Source organism: Archocentrus centrarchus, chromosome 11 (genome assembly GCF_007364275.1).
Source record: "Archocentrus centrarchus isolate MPI-CPG fArcCen1 chromosome 11, fArcCen1, whole genome shotgun sequence".
NCBI classification, from domain to species: domain Eukaryota; kingdom Metazoa; phylum Chordata; class Actinopteri; order Cichliformes; family Cichlidae; genus Archocentrus; species Archocentrus centrarchus.
This window is the reverse complement of record NC_044356.1, coordinates 32,553,295-32,575,231: the sequence shown is the minus strand read 5'-3', so window position 1 is coordinate 32,575,231 and position 21,937 is coordinate 32,553,295. Positions and strand designations below refer to the sequence as shown.

Below are 21,937 nucleotides of genomic sequence, written 5' to 3'. Positions count from 1 at the left end.
TCACAAACCCCACACTGTCTTTTGAGAGCTTCTGCTGCCCTCCTAGAATGTGGACAGATTGGAAAAGGCTGGCAGCAGAAAGGCCTAAGAGAAAGTCAATAAAGCAGGTTCTCTCACCAGCCACTGAATCAGAGCCCTGAAAAATCTTTATCAGAGGCAAGGAAAGGGCCGGGAAAGTGCATCTACAGCCTCTGTTTTAGTGCAGGCATGGCACCGGCCATGATACTCCATCCAGGGTGTTATTTGATGTCATAACAGTCAAATAATTGAATGATATTCTTTACCATGTAGTCTTACACTAGTCCTATAGTCTTTCTCAAGATGTAACACATAGTAACCCTGATTGTTCACATCCCAGTTTATTCATCTTCTATCTTGATTTTTATAATCTGATCATATTACAGATGAAATCCATAATTTTCTCAGGTTATGCAGCAGGACAATGATCCAAAACACACCAGCAAGTCCATCTCTGAGTGGCTCAGAAAAACCACAATGAAGGTTTTGGACTGGCCTAATCAAAATTCAGACTTGAGTCAGATCAGGTTTAGGGGTAATTAAATTTTCACACAGAGGTAGGTAGGTTTGGATAGCTTTTCTTCCCCTAAATAAATGAAAATATCATTTATAGTTTGTGTTTCCTCTGGTTATTTTTGTCTAATGTTAAAATTCATTTGATGATCTGAAACATGTGACAAATATGCAATAAATAATAAATCAGGAAGAGAGCAAATACTTTTTCGCAACACTTAATGATAATCAGTATCTCTAAAGCTGATATACACAGATCAAGTATAACATTATGACCACCTGCCTAATATTGTGTTGGCTCCTGCCAAAAGAGTCCTCACCCATCGAGGCACAGACTCCACTAGACCCCCGAAGGTGTGCAGTGGTATCAGATCCTTTAACTCCTGTAAGCTGCGAGGTGGCTCCTCCATGAGTCGGACTTGTTTGTCCAGCACATCCCACAGATGCTCAATTGGATTGAGATCTGGTTAATTTGGAGGCCAAGTAAACTCCTCAAACCATCTCTGAACCGTTTTTTCTTTGTTGTGGGGCACATTGTGCTGAAGGAGGCCACAGCCATCAGGGAATACCAGAGTAAGTGGAAAGGGTGAACATGGTGTGTAACAATGCTTAGGTAGGTGGTACGTGTCAAAGAAACATTACCCTTGGATGGCAGGACCCAAGCTTTTCCAGCAGAACATTTCCCAAAACACCACACTGCCTCCGCCGACTTGCCTTATACCCCATAGTGGATCCTAATACCAGGTGTTCCCCAGGTAATGTAAGTGACACACGTGCACCCAGCCATTCATGTGATGTAAAAAGAAATGTGATTCATCAGACCAGGCCACCTTCTTCCACTGCTCTGTGGTCCAGTTCTGCTCCTCACGTGTCCGTTGTTGGTGCTTTCAGTGGTGGACGGGGCTCAGTATGGGCACCCTGACTGGTCTGCAGCTGCACAGCCCCATACACAACAAACTGAGATGCACTGTGTATTATGACACATTTCTATCAGAACCAGCATAAAATTTGAGCTACAGTAGCTCGTCTGTTGGATCAGCCTTCACTCTCCGCATGCATCAGTGAGCCTTGGCCACCCATGAGCCTGCCGCTGGTTCACCACTGCTCCTTCCTTGGACCATTTTTGATAAGATACTTACCACTGCAGAGCGGGAACACCCCACAACTGCTGCAGTTTTGGAGATGCTCTGACCCAGTCTAGCCATCACAACTTGGCTCCTTGTCTCAGATCCTCACATTTGCCCATTTTTCCTGCTTGTAACACATCAACTTTGAGGACACAATGTTCACTTCCTTCATAATATATCCCACCCACTAACAGGTGCCATGATGAAGAGATAATGTTATCCAGTCTACCTCTCAGTGGTCATAATGTTATGCTTCATCAGTGTAGAGGATACTTAGTCAGTGGTGGAAGACAATTTCTTTTATCTGAATGAGGGAACCAATACAGCAGCCCACTGTGAAAGTATCTGAGCAAAATTAAAGTATTAAAAGTAAAGCATTAACACTGTTATTGAACTGTTAACATTGAGCATCAGAGTGTAAACTGATGCTCTGTATTACTGTTGAAGTCACCTAAAGAAAACACCATTCATTCAACACTGTACCTTTCAGTTTATATGCAATAAATGTAATCATAACACTCCTTTTTTAAAACTCTTTCCCTTTTGCTTTCCAGAGCACACAGAAGCAAGAGCCCCATCTGGTGGAGTTTAAAAGCCCCATGAAAATAATTCAGCACAAATGGTCAAAACTAAGATAAGCTTTATTTGTTACAAGCACAATTATACACATTACAATGCACCGTGAAATGTTTTTTGCAGCTGCAGCCGATAGTAAATAATACAAAAATATAATTTTTTTTTTTTTAAACTATAATCGCATATAAACAGTAATCATATATGAAGGACAAAGCACATCCAAGACTGAAAGCATGTAGATTCGAACTATACTTCTGCACCTTTCTGTCAGGGCTGCACAGGCTTTACATTCTCACTGCTGCAGCAACCGTGTGGCTTTTTCCTAAGGACAATCTGAGACATCCTGAATGCACTTCCACTTCTTTGGCTGCTTGCTCTGGATCACTATTGTGCCAAAAGGTGAAAGGTCTCTCACTCTTTTTTTGTAGGATCTCTCTCGATTTGGCTGCATGAATCCTTCCCTCATACTTCCTGTACCTGTCCCTTCCCACTACTATACAGCACCTGGTGTTCACAGGCACTGCTCTTTTCCTGGACTTCTGCCCCATAGAGTTGTTTTACTTTCACAGGGCCAGATAATCTTTATATTTGAGCTCTTAAAAATGGCAAACACCAAGCAGCTGTCGTGTGCTTTTTACTCAGAATGGCTTCTTTCCAGCTGAGATGGTTGTCCTCCATCAAGGTTCTCCCATGTTCGCAAAGGCCTTCTGAGGTTTTGAAGCAAGGTGATACTACAAATATACAACAGCTCCAACTTGAGCAGAATTTTCTGTTTACACAGATACATCAATATCAGTATCAATATCTAAATTCACTTTTGACTAAATCGACTTCATTTTGACATTACTTTAGTACTTTGACTCTAGCAGTATTTTGAATACAGTTTGTGTGGGACTATATTTAGACTGCTGTGATGGTGTTTTAATGATCTTTTAAAGACAACAACAAACAGCAAGGTGACAAAAGAATCCACTTTATTATAATCATAAATGTTTGCAACATTACAAAGTTATGAAAAGAAGAAATGCGGGGGTGTTCAAAACAAAATTGCTACTTACAAATGAAAAACATGAGCAAATGTGTGATTAAAAGTTATACCTAATTTTAAAGGACGCTCTTTAGAAGTTACATCTTTTTCTCTCTTCTGTGTCTCATGTCAGCCTCCATCTACAACAGGCCCTGTCTCTTCAGATCCTCATAGGTCTTCTTGTTGACCACATTCCCACTGGAGTCCTCGTACTCTTCCTGGAAAAAGCACGAGTCAAAGGATGAACAGACGCGCTACACCAAAAATAAATAAATAAATAAAACTAAAACCCTGTATGCTGAATAAGTTCAGAGTGTACTTACCTCTGTGTCTGGCTGCCACCGCTCTGATGCTTTCTGGGACTTCAGCTTTGCCCACACTACAGTTAACATAAAGCACTTCTTTAAAACAACATCCAAAAATGCATCAACATCTATAAAAAATAAAAATAGAATAAGCTCTAATCAGCTTACAGGAGACAGCATCTTCGATCTGTGTGACATTGGCAAAATGAGCGGTGTTCGGGATTCCCAGGCAGCGCATACCGTGAGCGTGTCTCCACTCCTTGAAAGATAAACATAATAATTTTTTTTTTTTCCCCAGTATCAACCATTAAACACGTCCTCAGTAACTGCCAACCCAGGATAAGACAACAACATACTGCAAAGTGCCTCTGGAAGGCTTTGGGTCCTCTGTAAGTGTAGTTTCCACAGATCTCACAGTTGTAGTTGATGTTCAGACCGTGGAGTTTGTAGAGCCAGTATGGAATTGGCTGCAGGGAACAAAAAGAGGTGAGAAAAGGCACAAAGTTGATACAAAAAAAACCCAAACAAACAAACAAAAAACAAACAAACATGGAGACAGGGTAGTAATTAAGTTGAAACATCTTGATTCACAAAAAAAGACACAGTGTGCCAAAGCACTGATACGTGCTCACTGAGCAGCAAATTAAACAGAACAATTTCCCCTGATATTAATGAGGATTAGTGTCTGAGTGACACAGAAGTGTGAGAGAGTTTACGTTATATCAGAATCAATAGCTTAAAGCACTGTAGCCTGACACATACTTGCTTTTAAATATGTGTGTGTGCGCGCATGGTGCATTCTTCCACCATGTGCATTTTGAGTGCTGGCTCAAGCTAGTCCTCAGAAGTTACTGCTAAGTGTACACGAGCTAGCACAACAGGAGCAGTGTAGGGATGTGACAGGTCTCTAGCACAGAAGGCGAACAGGTATGTTGACTATATTAATGTAATAAGCAGCAACAAAAATGTCCAAAGATTTTGAATGGTAAATGTAAATGGACTGGTTCTTATATAACACTTCTCTACACACAAAGCTTGATGACAAACGTATTGACCAAGTTTGGAGCTTCTTGTACGCATCACTGCTGCTGCTCAGGGACAAATAGGTTTGTCTCAATAGCTGACATGACTCAAAAGCAAATAAATACAAAATAACAGTCCACACAGAAACCTGCAAACATAAATGGAATCACATCCAAGACTGTTACATCATGTGTACTGGGAAATTCAGGAGTCACCAGATAAGCTTTGTCAGCTGATGGTCAGTAGAGAGTTTGCACCACTGCATTAGAACCCTGGATCCCGCTGGGCCTAAGCTGACCCCCCTGTGAGGCCTAAGCACTTGGGATTTCGATTAGCACCTCCGCAACTCAACTCAACTTTTAGGGTTTGACATTAGGTGCTAGTACGTGGTACTTTTTTAGTACCTACTCAGCTGTGGTTCTAAGCGACACGTCAACTGAATGCATGCCACCGATTGGCCAGGCAGTGATGTCACTAGATGAGTCATGAAAGTGACTCCATCACGAGAATCAAACCTGTTGTTTTTGAAAGCCAGCAGAGAGGGAAATGGCTACACGCTAACCAACACAGACGTTTTGGAAGCTGGACGGAGCGACCGTTTGTTTGTGTCTCACACAAATGATGTCACTGTACTTGCTGAGGCAGCAATCAATTGTAATAGAAAACAAACAAAACTGAGTTGAGTCGAGCTGAGAAGCTACCTGTGGAAAAGAGGGAATAGGCTTCACCTCTGCTAATTACTAATACTAAACTGCTGTTGGTACTTTCTGGATTTTTTAATGTGATAAATAACATGGCTTGTTGAGTGGTTAACTGTACAAAGAACTCATCCAAGAAGTCTGTGCTTCACTTTGGTGAGTAAAATTCTAGCATCTTAAGGGTCACTTGGTTGCTATTGTGTTTATAGCCTCACCTTGCCATCCCAACCCAACGGCAGGTTCTTGGGGTTGTAGATAATCTCGTTGTCTTCGTCTTCGCTCTCACTCTCGCTGACCTGCTCTTCCTCCTCCTCTTCACGCTCCTCTCCGGTCCTGGCCTGCTTCCTCTGTACGTTCTCATGAGTGAGCTGCCTCTGTTCCTGTAGTCATGCACAATATCCGCAGCGGTCATTAAGACTGTCAAACCCTAACCCCAGCCCTAACCACAACAGGCTAGGAAACACTCCTTAAAATACCGCCGCAAAGCTCCTGTGTGACTCACCCCAAGGATCTCCACATATTCATAGACTTGAGCTTCCAGGAAGGCAATTTCCTTGTTACGCTCTGTGTCTCTGTTGGAGTGATGGCAGGAAATTAAAAACTACATAACTTTCACAAGACACTGTCAACATTAAAGTGAAAATTTTACACCCACATACTTTTTAGGGCCCTTTGCTTTGGGATTCTTGGCAAACAGTGATGGATCCAGTGATTCCAGGGACTTGCCTTTAGTGCTGAAGAGCCTCTGTGCCCTCTCCTCCAGAGTCCTGGACGCACAGAGACATTAAAGCATGAACAGCTGGCCAGCTGCCATAATATTTCCTTCTTTTTACTCTATTTACAAGGCCCTAACTAGATTTTTGTACAATGTTTTCAAACATGCCTCAACAGAGAAACTTGGCAAACACTATAAACAGAGTTTAATCTGGCATCAACTGTTTGCCGCTGTCAATGTGGCGTTTTCCAGGTGTGCAGCTGCCCAAAGTTATGTGTGCCTGAATACAGCACAGAGGGATCAGCTGCTGTAAATGGTTAAAACAAATGCTGATATTTGAGGTAAATCAATGTCAGTGCTTAAAATTCCACAGCCATTACCATCCATCCAACATATCGGCTGAAATTTTCATTTTTCACACACTGTGTATACTAAAGTAAATGATCGGTGCCCTGACAACCCCTCTGCAATTTAAGTCAAAAAAAGTTAAAGGGAAAATCACCAGCATGTTTTAAAAACTATCCATCCGTCCGTCTCCATTTATCCAGGTTGCAGTTGAGGGGGCAACAGTCTAAGCAAAGCTATCCAAACCGTCCTCTCCCAGGCCACTTCCTCCAGCTCTGCTGGACGGACACGGAGGCAGAAGAGACCAAACCAGAAGAGAGACATTATCTCTCCCAGGATCTCCTAGTTTTGCCAATAGGCATTTCCTTTCCAAAATACACATTTTGAAATATCCAAAAATAATAAAAATGCATAATTCTGTTTGCTTCTGCATGCACACCGACTCAAATTATCCCCAAAGGCTCATTCTGAGCCAGGAAAAACAATGGTACATGGAGCATATTTTGTTTTGGGGTTTTTTTGTAATGTTCTGTAAACTTCTTTCATAAATATTTCCTACTGTGTGTACTGTAGTGCGTGCGTGTTGTGTCCCAACACTGGTTTTGCTGTAGTTCATGGCAGATCTGTCTGTTCAATGACAGCATGTTTAGCTGGTAGCCCTCTACAGCTTTTTTTTTTCTCTTTCAGCTGCTTCCTTATTCACTGCGCACATTTGATTTAGCAGATTTTTTTATGCCCCTCCTAGTCTCGAACTGGGGATCTTTTGCGTTATGTGAATGTGTAAACCACTACACTATAGAGCCACGGCGTGTAGATCTTATATTGATGATTTTATGTTGAATAGAGAGATATTGCTGTCCATATACTGCTGTTCTTCAGGTAGAATTTTGCTCAAAATATGAAAATGTTTGGGTCATCAAATATATGCAAATAAAAGTAACAAAAGGCCCAATTTCTTCCTGTCAGGGATTCCCCTAATTGCCAATTTTGTGACTTTAAGCAAAAACAAACTGAGCTAAGCCAGGCTCTCCTGCTGTCTTTTGTCCACAAGTCAACGAAGTCTAAAACAAAGTACCTCAAAGCACCTGGGGGAAAAAAAGCAGCTTGTAGTGTTGTAGAAAAGCTAAATGATAATAACTCAGTTGGCCAAATAGAGAAACAGAAGACCGCTTTCAAAGTTACAGATATTACTGTGTCCTTGTCATTCTGGATGCTCACCCTCCACACTTCAGTCCCAAAGCCATGAGTGCTGACTTCAATCTGTCCAGACCCAAAGAGGCCAACTCCTATGTCAAAGAACAAGAGGAAAACAGATGAGGAAAAGCATAAATACAAAACCAATATTTAGGAAAAATACTTTCATATCAGTTGTTTTACCTCCCAAGAAGAAAATGCAGAGAGGTCCAGATGAGCACCTGCATGTGTCAAAGCGCTGCTCGCCTCTTTCTACAGTCAGATTTGAAATAAACAAAACAAACAAAAAAGTCAGAAGAAAAGTTACCAAAACCCAAACCATCAGCACACGCTGGTCCCACCAGAAGAACTTACAGGCCAGCCTGGAAAGGTCCCGTTCTCCCATTTTTTCTCAAACTCTGACAGCACTTTACCGTAGAGCTCATTCTGGTCAAGCAGCGGTTTGACGCGGTCTGTATAGTCCTGCAGGTACTCCAGCAGCATCTCCAAATACCTGCAAAACAAACAGCACGCACAACTTATCCAAATCCTGGTTTCTGTATGTAACATTTACATATGATTAAAGCAGCCCTTCAGTTTCTAGGCTTTATAGTTAGATATGCTTTCAAGCTGACATTTTACACCATCACCTCTGACGCTGAATACGCAGGCTGGACTTACTTTTTGTATTCAGCATTTTTCCTGTCCTTGGGGATATCAAACAGCTGGTCAAATGAAGACAGGTAAGTGATATATTCCAGTTTCTATAAAAACAGATGGCAAAGAGAGCAGTTAGACAAAAATGGATCCAGTTAGAAGGTTCATTCTTTTTATAAAATCAGAACGAATTAGGCAGACTTTTAAGGATCATAACCTCAGCTCCCTTCAAGTTGATGTACTTCAGGTAGCAGTCATGAAGATCGAGGTATCGGCCGTACCCCTCCTCATCAGTGAAGTCCACCATATCTGCAACACATAAACATCAATAATGAATTTTAAGCCATGTGTTAAGAAGGTAATATGCGTTACTTGTAGTAAATGTTAAGGTGTATTGTATAAACATTTCAATCAGATGTGCAGCTGCAGAGCAAATGTAGTGGGTGGGGGCACAACACAATAAAATGTTTGGTAATCAAAAGGCAAGCAGTGCTTTGCCAGGTTTAATGTGTCCACATTTTGTCTGGTGTGCAAAACAACTGCCACCTACATCATATTTTTTGCTGTTTTAAATTAAGCAGCAGCTTTGACGCTTCCATGTGTTTAGTTAACACACCTATGAGAGCGTATCAGAGACCTAAAGCCTGTCTGACATCTTATTGCTGTTTGAGACATCCTCAAACAGCCTGTGTTAATTTGGCCGCATGGATTCATACGTGCCCTGTGTTAAAATTCAGAGTGGGTGATACAGCCTCAAAATGATATCAAAATATTTGAAGAAAAATGGCAACAGCAACTTTTCTATTATTAAAAATGTCCCTGAACATTTATTGATGCTTGCAGCAGCATTTAACCAAATGAAGGGCATTTTGCATCCTTCTTTTCCACCAAGCGGCTGTCACTGATCACACACTACCTAATCTGCAGTGTGAATCTACTGAGACAAGGTGCCAGCAGCAGAAGTAGCATTATAGTCCAATAGTAGTTACACAGCATAAGTCATATGCAAGTACAAAAGTAGGTTTTTTCTCTGGAAATATTATGTATAAAATGACAGCTCTATACTTTAGTTTATCAATAAGTAAATTAACCCTGTAACTCATCAGGAGCCTGAACAATATTGTTATATAATAAAACTTTAGTGACATCCCATTCCTAATCCATAGGGTTTAATATAATGTCAGCCCACCCTTTGCAGCTAGAACAACTTCTTGGGGAGGCTTTCCACAAGGTTTAAAAGTGTGTTTATAGGAATTTTCATGTTGGAAGAGGAAGAGGCCGCCCCCAAACTGTTCCCACGAAGCTGGGAGCATGAAATTATGCAAAATATAAGAGTTCCTTTCACTGGAACTAAGGGGCTGAGCCCAACTCCTGAAAAACAACCCCACACCATAATCCCCCCCTCCACCAAACTTTACACTTGGCACAATGCAGTCAGACAGGTACCATTCTCCTGGCAACTGCCAAACTCTGACTCATCCATCAGATTGCCAGATGGAGAAGTGTGATTCATCACTCCAGAGAACACGTCTCCACTGCTCTCGAGTCCAGTGGCAGCGTGCTTTACACCACTGCAGCTGAAGCTTTGCATTGCGCTTGGTGATCTAACGCATAGATGCAGCTGCTCAGCCATGGAAACCCATTCCATGAAGCTCTCTGTGCACTGTTCCTGAGCTAACCTGAAGGCCACATGAAGTTTGGAGGTCCGAAGCGAATGACTGTAGAAAGTTGCCGATCACCGCACACTGTTTGCCTCAGCATCCGCTGACCACAGCTCTGTGATTTTACGTGGCCTACCACTTCATGGCTGAGTTGCTGTCACTCCCAATCACTTCCACGTTGTTATAATCCCACTTACAATATAAGATACTACAATATTTAGTAGGGAGGAAATTTCATGACTGGACTTGTTGCACAGGTCCCATCCTATCACGGTACCACACTGGAATTCACTGAGCTCCTGAGGGCGACCCATTCTTTCACAAATGCTGGTAGAAGCAGTCTGCATGCCTAGGTGCTTGATTTATACACCTGAGGCCATGAAAGTGATTGGAACACCTGAATTCAACGATCTAGATGGGTGAGTGAATACATCTGGCAATATAGTGGATGTAATTTAGTAATTTAATGTAAATAAGCTCAGAACTTCTGAGACATCACCAGCAGCACCATCTCCTCCTTTGTAGCCCTGCTGTACTCGACAGTGTGTTTTTGCCTCAAGTGGTGAAACAAATTTATTGTTTCCATCTTTAGCAAGAACCGTTTTCTTACATATTTTGCAAAGTACTGCACTTTGTTGGAGGTTGGTAAAGCAGCTTCATTGTCACCGGAAGCTCTCAGACATGCCAAGGTTTGTCTCGTTGTGTACAAGGGAAGGTAAACGCCTAGCGTTGCTATAGCAATTATATCACAATATATCATGGATGATATACTACTTCAAAGTGATGCACAAATTTGGTGGAATGCATGTTTATAAGGGGGTCCTGATTTCTCAGTTTAGCTGTGTGGCAAGATCCAAGAAGACTACGGGTGGTTTCCATTTATGAACGTAGCCATGCTCTTCAGCACTTCCAGCGCTGCAGAAATATTCCATTATGCTTTTCCATGATACAATTCTATTGTGCAGGTTTATGGACATTTCTCTCAACCTGAATTCTTTTCATTCTGACACAGTTAATCAACTGTGGGACCTTAAATACACAAGTGGAGACTTTCCTTTTTATTTCAAGCGTTAAGGCACAGGTGGACGATAAAGTTGCCTATCAAGGGTTTTACTGATAAAGGAGGCACCACTGCTCCATCAACTAAGGTCTGAATATTTACCTACATTGGATATTTTACCTGATACCTCAGAAACATATTCTCACAAACAGATATTTGTACTTATAGTTACTTCAGTCAGCACAGTGTTCCCACCAAGTCAAGAAAGAGTGAATGACAAAAGCCAGCAGATGAAACTGATCCTCACATTAAAGCAGTGGCAGCATCTCAGTACCATTTCCTAATAGACAGAACATATTGTAACTTAACAACAAGGACACTTTGGCGTGCAGACTGGAGCAGTCAGGGATCAAACCACCAACCCTCTCATTAGCAGATGACCTGCTCTACCTCATAAACCACAGCCACCCAAAATCAAGCAGAAAGATGACAGTCTGTGTTCAAGACTCTAAATATTGGAGTACTAATCCTAATTTTGAACCATCTCCTGATTGTAGCTCAATTGTCATAATAATGAAATGGAACTTCATAACTTGTTGCTTACTGTGCGGGTCTTAATGAACTGTAAAATTAAAGCATTAATTTAAAAAAATTTAAATTTCATTTTGTGAGATTTCATTCACTCATTATACATCATTAGGCACAAAAAGGGAAATTTCAAAAATGGGATAGACATCAAACCGCACAAATGTTAGCCATTTACCACAATTATCAATGAAACAGAAAATGCACTGCTACTAATGAACTGCTCTGAATGTCTTAAGAGATATTTGGGCTGTGATTTTTTTCAGACTGCTCTGTTTTTATTCCAACTGCTGAAAACAAAACAAACAAATCCAATAACACTGATCTGCACATCTCCTTCAGTAACTGTCTTTGGTGTCTTAACACAGTGTAGCTTTGTGATTACTTTGTTTATTCAATACATCAAATCATTTTTGTTGCTAAAACAAATTAAATAGGTAGGAAGCAATTTCTGGTCCTTTAACCCCTGTTCTGTATAATCTTTACGTTGTGTTTGCATAGTTACATTGTGTGTTGTTAACACTCATTTCTTTACATTATCTTGATTCAGGACAAGCGAGGCTTCCTATACCAGTAACTGGGCCAGAATACTTTTTTGGAGACAGACCTGCGATGAATTAATGACCGATGTTTGAACGACACTTACTCTGAGCCTCCTCGCTGGGGTTATCTCTGGCTTTCATCAGCTCCTCAAACTCTGCAGACATGGGAATGGAAATCTACAGGGAATACAACAATATTAAAATTCAGTGTCACAGACCTTATATACAGTCTAAATTGGCCATCAAGAATCAAATGAATAAATACCTCATTTGGGTGCTTTCGGTGGAACTCCTTTATCTGTTTCAGTCTATTGTAGAACTCCGCAAACTCATTTGGTCCTGAGATGGCTGCGAGTTCATCCCTCCTCATTCTGTCAGAGAAACAGAGCAGGAATACACAAAATTAAGTTAACAGTACCGTTATTTTTTTAAGCAGTTTTCACTGCTGAGATTTTCAAGACATGAGCCAATGGCAGTGCATCTGAGAACACACTTGACATTTAATAATCTTTAACCTGGCAGCTCTCTATTACAAAGTCTATGAGATGTCCTATTGTGCCCACATGAGAACAGAGCAGGTAACTGTCCAGTGAGTTCACAGCGTGTGTGAGAGCCTCTTGTCCTGTAGCCCGCATGCCCAAAGTTCATATTCAAAAACGGCTAAAGTGCAAGGCATCCATGAGGGATCAAAATACTGGTTTATGAATAAGATCTGTTCTCCAGAATGAACCTCTGAACATAAAAGTAATATTTCCTGCAGATCAGATGCATTTTCCAGAGAAAGCCCTATTAGACATATAAGCTGCACGATTTGCTTATTTGTTAAGCAAAAACATCTGGACTCTTCAGTTTGCATGCAGACCAAATCTGGGCGTGAATGATGCAATCGTCCAAGTGCTGCAGAGATCATAGTTCCATCTAGATTTTAAGAGCCGCACGGTGAGGATCACCCATCATTTTTCAAGTGCATTTAACACAATTCAACCACTGCTACTAAGAAAAAAAAACTGTGGAAAATGTCATTAAAACACGTCCACCATCTGGAAGGATTACTGACTACCTGAAAAACAAGCTGCAGTATGTGAGACTGGGCACTGCCCTGTCTGATTTGGTGCTGCCTGTGCACCTTGTGCATCTCGGACATCCAGTACAACTCCAGGTCATGCCACTTAAGGAAAACAGATTGTGCAATGGTTTGAGCTGGTGACATCAGACTGATTAGGAATGCTGGCTCTGTGACTGGCTGCAAACTGGACAGTTGACACTGCTGAAGAAGAGGTGACTGAACAAACTTATCCATCGTGGACAGTCATAATCACCCTCTGCAAACCTGTGGCAGGAGCAGCAGGTCTAACAATGTATTTGTGTCAAATAACATTTTTGGGTTTATTCTGCTGTTAAAATCAACAGAGAAACAAGCAGCTCTTGCATCTTTCACCATGTTGTTAAAAGAGAAGTTCCTTTAAGTGAAGGAGGTGAACTTGGAGCTTTGTTTTCCATAAATGCTCCACTTTCCGACAGGTTAATTTTAAGCAGCGAATAATGTCGTTCATCCGGGGGGAGGAATTGTTAAAAGTACCCTCTATCATTTTTAAAGGAGCTACTCTGTCTAAAATAGACAAACACTGATGATCAAAAGACTATTAAAATATTCACATCATTTGAAGTCAAAACCTCCTTATGATTAGAAGCAGCAGTAAATTTATTTGCAGAGAGGTGATTAAAAATGAGCGAGCGACTCACACATGGAACAGACGATCCAAATTAAGAGACAAATTAAAAAGAACACAAACATGATCAGAAATAAAAAAATCCTCAGAATAAAGAGAATCAAATTTTAAACTGAGAGTAGAAACAAGACCTAAAACATGTCTTTTGTTATGTGTGTGTGTGGTGGGGGGAGTGGTGCAGACACATGTTGGGTCAGATTAAAAGATTCCATCAGTTTGATGAACTTTGCAGCATATTTATGTGACGTGTCATCTGTGTGAAAATTTAAATCTCTAATAAGGAGTCTTGACATCTTGGTACAATGAGCAGGTGGATGGCAAATTAAAACTCAGCAAAATGGATTATTTCTTCCAGCTCTTTTGCTCGACTTGACCACAAATCTGATGTGGTAGTGAAGCACGACACAACTATTCAATCATCCTTCTACAGTGTGTACAGCTGGGAAAGTGCCGTCTGAGAGTAATGTTTATGGCCCGGGAGCTGGTTACAAGGGTCAGTTACTTTAATCAGCCACATAAACCTGACATTTCTGACTGTTTACATGGCATCAGCATCATCATCATCATCATCATCATTGGGGCTGCAACGATTCATCGACGTAATCCATGACGTCGACTACAAAAATTTGTCGACGTAGAATTTCATCGTCGAAGCGTCGTACTTTTAAACCCATCCATCTATTTTGTTCCGCTTATCGTGTGATTTTGTAATTGCAATACACTACAGGAAGATATGAGGGCAGTATTGCCTCCATTGTCTGCCAGCAACAACAATACCAACGAAGAAGAAAGTAACAGAACGGTGCAACGCTAGTGGAACAGAGAGGAGGGTAGAGAAAATGAAAGAAAATGGAGACAGACTGTCAAAGGTGTGGGAGCATTTGACAGAAAACAAAAATAAAGCTGAATGCAGACTGTGCAGAGCAGAGCTTTCCATCCACGGCAGCATCACTGCAGTGCTGAGCGTTTAAAACGCCGGCACCCTGGAGCTGTGACGTCAGCCTTGGATGGGTACTTTAGTGCGTCGCTGATACCTGTTAATGTTTGTACAGTAATGTTTCTGTTAGTTTACCTGTCGGAAACAAGCTTTCATGGATAATGTTTGCTAAGCACCGCCGTTTCAGTGATGTTAGCTAACGAGTGAAGGACAATAAGAGCAGCTACACTGGCTCCTATTTTTTTTCCTTCATATTAATATCAGCGTTCATTCTGAATAGTAAACCTCTGTATGAACTGAATCATCTGTTAACTTTTCAGCTGTTTTGGACGGAAAAAACTTTTTGATTTAATTTGAAGCCTTATTTGAACTTTTGGACAGAGGCCATTTTTATTTATTTGCACATTATATTTTCATTTAAAAATAAAAATTGCATTTACTTTAATATGCATTTTTTTTTATGTTTATTGTGATGGTTACATTAATGTTAAAAATACATTTGATTAGTTTCAAACTTGTACTTTTATGGGTCATTATTTTAATTGTGAGAAGAGAACAAGGTGATGTTAACAGGTAAGTTAAGATTGAAATAATCATTGACTAATCGACTAATCGATAACAAAAATGACAGATTATTCGACTACCAAAATAATCTTTAGTTGCAGCCCTAATCATCATCATCACCAATATATCTACCTGCCAGAGAAGCATCTGTCAGATTTTTTCACCGTCATTTCAACTGCTGTGAGAAAATAATTTCCAAACTATGGGATAAATAAAGTATTTCTCCTCATCATTGGCATTATCATCTTCTAGCTGTCCTATTTCAGTGTGATTAGCTGCTAGAACGATGACTAAACCCATCCTATTGTGTCCTCTGAGTTAGAGAGCAACAAAGATGTAACAACGGAGCAGGTGATAGTCTTGTGGATTCAAAGCATTTCTATCAGTGGTGACAATGCAGCTGACATTAACTGTCTCCTACCACTTGCTACATGTAAGAAAGTACAAACTTAGACCTGATTTTCCCCCAAATCTTTCAGACTTCACATGTGAAGATGTCTTTAGCTGATTTAGAAAAATATATAAAAGCATGTGTTTGTTTAAAAGTCTGGTACTGTGCTTAACAGCTCACATCTGTAACTGCACAAAGGTCCACCCAGCATATCCACACATGACAGAAAATGGGTACAGGCACTTTACTGTCCACTAAGAAAACACTCACCCATCTTTGTCTTCATATAAGTCTCTGAGATTTGCGCTCACTTCCATATACCTCTGCAAGAAGACACACACAGCGTCAGAACATACTTTTCCACCAAAGTTAACCATCAACAATAAAAAGTTGACAATCCGAGAAAATAGTTTGCAAGAAGGTTCTGTGTTTGAAAATTCCTTGTCTCAAATGTGAATTTTTTTTCAGAAGCCTAGCTTCTATTCTCCTTTTTTTTTTTTTTACTTTACACCTAGTTTTAGTTCACTCTAATAAACTTGGTCTCCACACGACCTAAGGAACACATTTTGGAGGGCCGTTTAGTAGTGACACTGCCTCCTCCAGTACATCTGCTGTTCTTTATCTGAGCTCTTTCCCGTAGTTTATGCAACAAAATGCATAAAAGCCAACTTATAAACTATGCTTTACACCTTGACATAATGTTAACTGGGGCTTTCTGAAAGAATATTTATTCATTTAATTACCCAGCAGTAACATTAGCCACCTGGTGTGAGCACTTTGCAATTAATCCAAACTCTTACTTACATCCAACATCGCTCTTGTTCGATGGTCAGAATTTATTTGCTCCCGCAGCTGAAACGGGATGAAAAACACACATACGTTAATTTCAGTGTTTCTTGTACTCATAACCAAGCGTAGCAATGCTAATGCTATCCAAGTGGCACAGCTTACCGTCGACTTCTTGTGTAACATTTCTTTGGTCTTAGCATCCATGAGCCTCTCTTTCTCTTCGTGATAGCGGCGCTGTTGTTCTAAAATAGTCTCCATCGTCCACAAGAATGTCGAAACTTTACTAAAGACAAGTTAAGCGTTCTAACAGGGTAGCATCAAAATGAAAGAAAACGACAATCCCCGCCGTATCTGATACGTTTATTTTCAATGGCGCATGTCGAAGAGCTAACATCCTACGTTCTACTCGCCGTAAGAGAAACATCAACCGGTGGAAAGGTTCCGGGTGGTCATGTCTGTATACAATACTTAGATATCTTTATATCTACAGCACAAGTGGCCTATCGACATTTAATAATAACAGTGGGCTTAAGATGCTTTTTAAACAATTACCGTGAAACTTTTGCCATAGGCGACACAATTTGTTGACAATAATGGTTTCATTTAGATTTGTGACTTATTTAAGATGCGATGATGGGGATAACAGCAATTTCTTGCAACTGAATCTCTGGTCTTTTACGTTACTGAAACGTAGAAATTGCTTCTGAAATTTTAAAGTACACTTTTCAGATAAGATGGGCTGGCAGCGTACCATTACCAGCCTATGCAGCGTACTCAGTATTCTCCTCTTTGGCACTTCCTTTGTAGTCTGCGCTGCCATCTAAGCTGCCATAACGCTCCACGAGCCCTCGCGTGGGCGCGCGCACGGAGGCGGTCAGATTTGTCAAGTGTCGCGTGGGTTAAAGAGATACCGGAAGTGTGAACTCTATCTTAAAATAAAAGCCTCAGACGTCCGTCCATCCATCCATCTTTGACATGTCCAGTTCAGGGTCGCAGGAGGCTGGAGCACGCACAGAAGTTTCCACTGGCATCAAAACATACAAATCACGTGCCCATCCTTATGATGACATGGCAAGAATTTATGGATGAAAGGGGCGGAAATATCATGTTAAACCAGTGGTTTTAATTAAAGCAATTTATAAAAAGCAAGACTATAATAACTGATTCTGAATATGTAAAAGTGACTCGCAGTATATGGTGAAATCTTAGCTTTTCATGTGCAGTCTTTTGGAGAAAGTGAGCCAAAGGCTTTTATTTTGTCAGATATAATCGGAAGTTGTGCTGTTAACTGTCGCTAACGTGACGGTCGCGGTTTCAGCACATTCTCCAGCAGTCAGTCAAAGCTACGGACAGTAAAAAGAAGCGGACGAGCAGCGTTGCGGATTTACAGAATAAACAGTGGATCTTATAGCGCGTTTCTCTTCTGCCGCCGTACGTCCTGCCTGCTTTATAAAGGTGAGCTGCTCGTATTCGTCTCTAATGAAATCAACACTGCGAAGAGAACGAAGATTTATTAGGTTATTTTCTGAAGAAGGGGGCGGGGGTGGTGTTGGTGGTGGGGGGAGGAGGAGGAGGAGGAGGAGGAGGAGAGGGGGGGCATCCATTCTGTCTTTTGTGCTGGAGCAGATTTGGCAGCGGTCACTGAGGTCCAGCACTGAATAGGCTAGCTGTCGAACAAGTGTGGCGTTCAGCTTGATCTTCTTCAGTCTGTATAAAGATGTCTCATTGCGAGGCTGTCTAGCTGTTCACTCTTCATACAACAGCCGACAAACCAACCAGGGAACCGGGGCGGCGGGAGCTCGCTGGCTTCTCGTGCAGCTTTATGAGCTGTTTGATGTTGACTCAAGAAGGTCTCCCCGAACTTCGTGTAAAATATGAGCACATTTAAACTAACGTATCTTTAAACGTGTGTGTGTACTGTATAAATACACCACACGAGACCTTTACAGTCGTAGGCAGACGCACGTGAATTTGGCATACACTCGTGCCCCTAACTGAACTTAATAAAATGTAAACTTTGATAATTGTTCGTCTGGTCGTCACTCAACCTTGAACACCGAAATAGTCTTGCTAACGACGCGAACCAAACGTAAAAGTGGGAATCCCCTTTTTAAAGAGCTGGGTTGTTTACTACAAAACTCTTGAGTATAGAAAACGTTCGGCCGTGTTAGCCGAAGGGAAAAACAAAACTCTTTACTATTTTATTTGAATGTTAGCCTCACACAAAAGAATATAATGTATGTTTGGGGACTGTAGGTTCCCTGCTGGGTGTGATTTATCTGTAGGTTTGCTCAATAACCGGTTACCGGTTGAGGTGTTGTGACAGTTTCACACTCGAGGGGGATAAAAAAAAAAAAGAAAACATCTGCTGAATCTCTTGTGTAAAGCGCCTAAGGTGAACCACTGCTCTGTTTTGAACTTTTGGTTTCAGCGCGTTTGCTCTCACCTGACAACTGGAAGCACGCAATTCTCTGCAATATGAGCCGCTTACCCTGATGGGATTCCCTCGCGATGTACCTTTTGAAATTTTGTCCGTCTGTATCACCATAACCAACAGAAGCCCCCCCCCCCCCGCCCTACAGATTATCTGTGGTATCAGCTCACCACCACATGCAGTTAATTGCATAGTCTGTGTGCTGCAGCTGTTTATCAAATGTCAGATGTGGAGTCAGCTCGGCAAAGCCGCTGTCCTGTGTGCTGAACAATCTGTCCTTACTTGTGTCCAATTCCATATTCATTTAGAGCAGCAAAAATGCCCTCACAGCCATTCGTCTCAGTCATGCATTTTTCATAGCACACCGGGGAATGTAAATAGAGGCATTCACCTTGAGCCCCTCTCTCACACACACACACAGTAATGGGGGAAATTGATTTAGCAAACGCGACCTTGTAGGTGTCTTTTATTGAGGCTCGTAGGTTGTGACTGACAGACGTTCAACCAGGCTGATTCTGAGACTGTGAGGGAACTGTACCCGAGGTCATTCTTTAACCCATGAAGCTTTGCATCTGCAGGTGTATCTTTGGATGGGGACACAGAATAACCCCGCTAGTGGGGAAGTTGTTTGTATTATCGCTCAATTGACTGATCATTTCCGCAGCCCAACGGGCAGCTACCAGCTGTCAGCGGGGCTGTGGAAAGGCTTCTGCAGTCTGCTGGATGCAGCTAATCACCCCTCACCTCTGCGGAAAAGCCTTTTTTTTCCTGCTTTATCAGACATCCAAAAAAAAAAAAAAAAAAAGCTTATGACAGCTGCTTTTCAAAATTTTGGACTCATCTTTCATTCAGCCATACTTCACACAAATCCCAGGAGGTTTTGAGTAGAGCAGAATAAGATAGTTCATGGTTAGATAATATTTGAGTCATTTTTGTATCATTGCATTTATAACTATTAAATACATTTCCTCTGATTAATGTTGTTAGCTTCTGTTCCAGCATGACTGTGACCAGTGCACAAAGCTGGGGCATAGATGCATGAATTTGGTGTGGAAGAGCTTCACTGGGCCACACAGAGCCCTCACCTTAACCCCATCAAACACCTTTGGGATGAACTAGAGCATGAAGGGGGGGCAAAATCTTGTAGAAAGCTTTCCCAGAGCAGTGGGTACTGTTACAGCTGCCAAAGGGGAGCAGTTTAGAAAGGCTGTTTCATAAAAGCTCAGGTGAGTGTAATGCATAGGTGGGCCAGTATTTTTCTCCCTATAGTGCAGCAGAAAGAGCTCAGGAAATCGCGGCACCCTCTTGTTCACCGAAACGACAGATGCCAACAAGTAATGAGGAGGAGAGAATGCTAATGAATGCTGAAAAAAAACATCTAAATGACCCGCAAGAAGATCAGCAGCACCATACGGCACAGAGAGAAGCTGAAGGAGGCAAAAGAGTGTTATTAAGAGGGGTTGATCCATATAAACACACAAAATAACACAACGAATGGTCACTTTATTTTTAGAGGCTACCAATGCTTGGGTTTCCTGACATTTTCTCAAATCCTGACATTTTGTGGTGAGCGCCTACACATCAAACAAGTTAAGAATTATAAATGGCTTCACGCTCGTGTTCATGCGTGGGGGGGGGGGGGGGGGGGGTGCTCAGGCACTCTCAGTCACTGACCAGTACTATGCAGTACATGCAGCCAAGCATTTTTGCATCTCTCGCTCTGCAGATACTTTGTATATAGTTTATTTTACTTAATATTTAATGCTGGTCTTTAATATTTTCTGTCTTTTTCAATATTGTATTTTAGTTTATACTTTTACATCACATAGCACTGCATGCACACTTATAAAGCCTGCAGTTTTACTTGGTATTTATTATTGCACTCTAATAATACTCTTACTTGTTCTACTCTGTAGTTGCACCAAACTGTACCGTGAGTCTTAAAAATAAAAGTCATTCAGATGTGAAATACTTTTATGTAATTTGTAATGGTCCAATATTTCATGCAGGTGCAGGAGCTTGTAGTTTTTTTTTCACGGTCAGAGGTAGCCACGACTTCTGTGTGTCCGAGGTGTAACGATGGTACCCAGTCAGGATCACACTGTCACATTTCATAAGCTGGTTTGCCTAAAACAAAAGCATCAAGATTTTGTTAGTGTTAGCTGTGCTTCATCAGCCCTGCAGCCTGTAACCGTGTAACAGATGTGTAACAGATGTGTAACAGATGTGTAACTGAGGTGTAACTGAGGTGTAACAGTTGCATCCAGTCAGGATCACGCTGTCGCATTTCAAAAGCTGATTTTTAAAGAACTAAAGCATAAAGATTTTCTTTGATTCTAGCTATGCTGTCATGTAGCTATAGATAATATAACTGACACATCCAGTGCTTGTTTTATGCCTGAGCAGGGGTAGGGCAAAGTCAGTCTGATGGTTGATGGATACGTGATACATATGTGATACAGTCGCTCTGTGGGCTGCTCTTTCTTCTGCTGTTGTTGGTCCATCAGCCAGCCGGGGAGGAGAGCGGAGTTATAACATACGAAGAGCTGAAGTAAAACCGGGTGCTAAAAACAGTGAAGTGTCCACTACAGCCACTGTCTGCACGTTTCATGCTGTAGTTTTTTTGTTTGTTTGCTTTTTTGATGATTTTTAATTACGCGTCTCCCATTCTTGGTGAACTCTGCTGTCGCTCTCTTCCCTATTCTGACCCACTTGGCAACCAATCAGCATTCGTCTGACACAATGGTTATCCGCGGCCAGCGACGTGCAGTTGGGATTTTAGACAGGACTGCACGGGAGCATGTTTTCAGCGTATATCCATATATTCATGTTCAACAATACATTTAATCACATTCAACTTCTGACAGAAAATAAATTATATTTAAATCAAAATGCATCTTATCTTAAATAAGGACTGAAAAGGAACCTTTAAGCCTGACAGAAATAGTGTTTTGATTTATATTGTGATATATCAATATCAGCTGATTGGAAAAAACTTTTTTTTTTTTATATTGCCCAGCCCTTCTTTGCGGCACCTGTTGCACAGATTTAACACAAACTATAAATCTCCTTTAAATCAGGACGTAAGTAGAAGGCTTATCTGATCAGCATTCCCCTAACAGTAGAA

The 21,937-nt window shown here is 41.3% G+C and overlaps 2 protein-coding genes across 2 annotated transcripts in view; one reads left to right on the top strand and one right to left on the bottom strand.

Annotated features, from left to right (window-relative positions):
• Positions 1-3,197: 3,197 nt before the first annotated feature.
• sf3a3 (splicing factor 3a, subunit 3) lies at positions 3,198-16,794 on the bottom strand. Its single transcript, XM_030740806.1, has 17 exons — positions 16,539-16,794; positions 16,392-16,439; positions 15,858-15,910; positions 12,231-12,336; positions 12,070-12,142; positions 8,395-8,486; positions 8,202-8,284; positions 7,896-8,034; positions 7,725-7,793; positions 7,566-7,633; positions 5,947-6,054; positions 5,790-5,859; positions 5,503-5,667; positions 3,923-4,033; positions 3,735-3,825; positions 3,585-3,640; positions 3,198-3,479 (listed from the first exon to the last, which is right to left on the bottom strand). Exons 1-17 carry the CDS (start codon positions 16,632-16,634, stop codon positions 3,402-3,404), a joined length of 1,506 nt encoding a protein of 501 aa, XP_030596666.1. The 5' UTR covers positions 16,635-16,794; the 3' UTR covers positions 3,198-3,401.
• An 878-nt stretch (positions 16,795-17,672) lies between these two features.
• The window catches only part of LOC115788371 (ubiquitin-conjugating enzyme E2 E2-like), a 65,949-nt gene continuing 61,684 nt past the window's right edge, over positions 17,673-21,937 (top strand). Inside the window, exon 1 of the mRNA XM_030741359.1 lies at positions 17,673-17,831. The gene's annotated coding sequence lies outside the window, so the exon portion shown is untranslated. The remainder of the gene's footprint in view (positions 17,832-21,937) is intronic.

Coding starts and splice junctions, on each gene's coding strand:
- sf3a3 (XM_030740806.1), bottom strand. CDS start 16,634: ATGGAGACTATTTTAGAACAACAGCGCCGCTATCACGAAGAGAAAGAG. Junction 12,143..12,230: donor ACCGAAAGCACCCAAATGAG/GTATTTATTCAT, acceptor TATTCCCTGTAG/ATTTCCATTCCCATGTCTGC. Junction 5,668..5,789: donor AATATGTGGAGATCCTTGGG/GTGAGTCACACA, acceptor GCATGACTACAG/GAACAGAGGCAGCTCACTCA.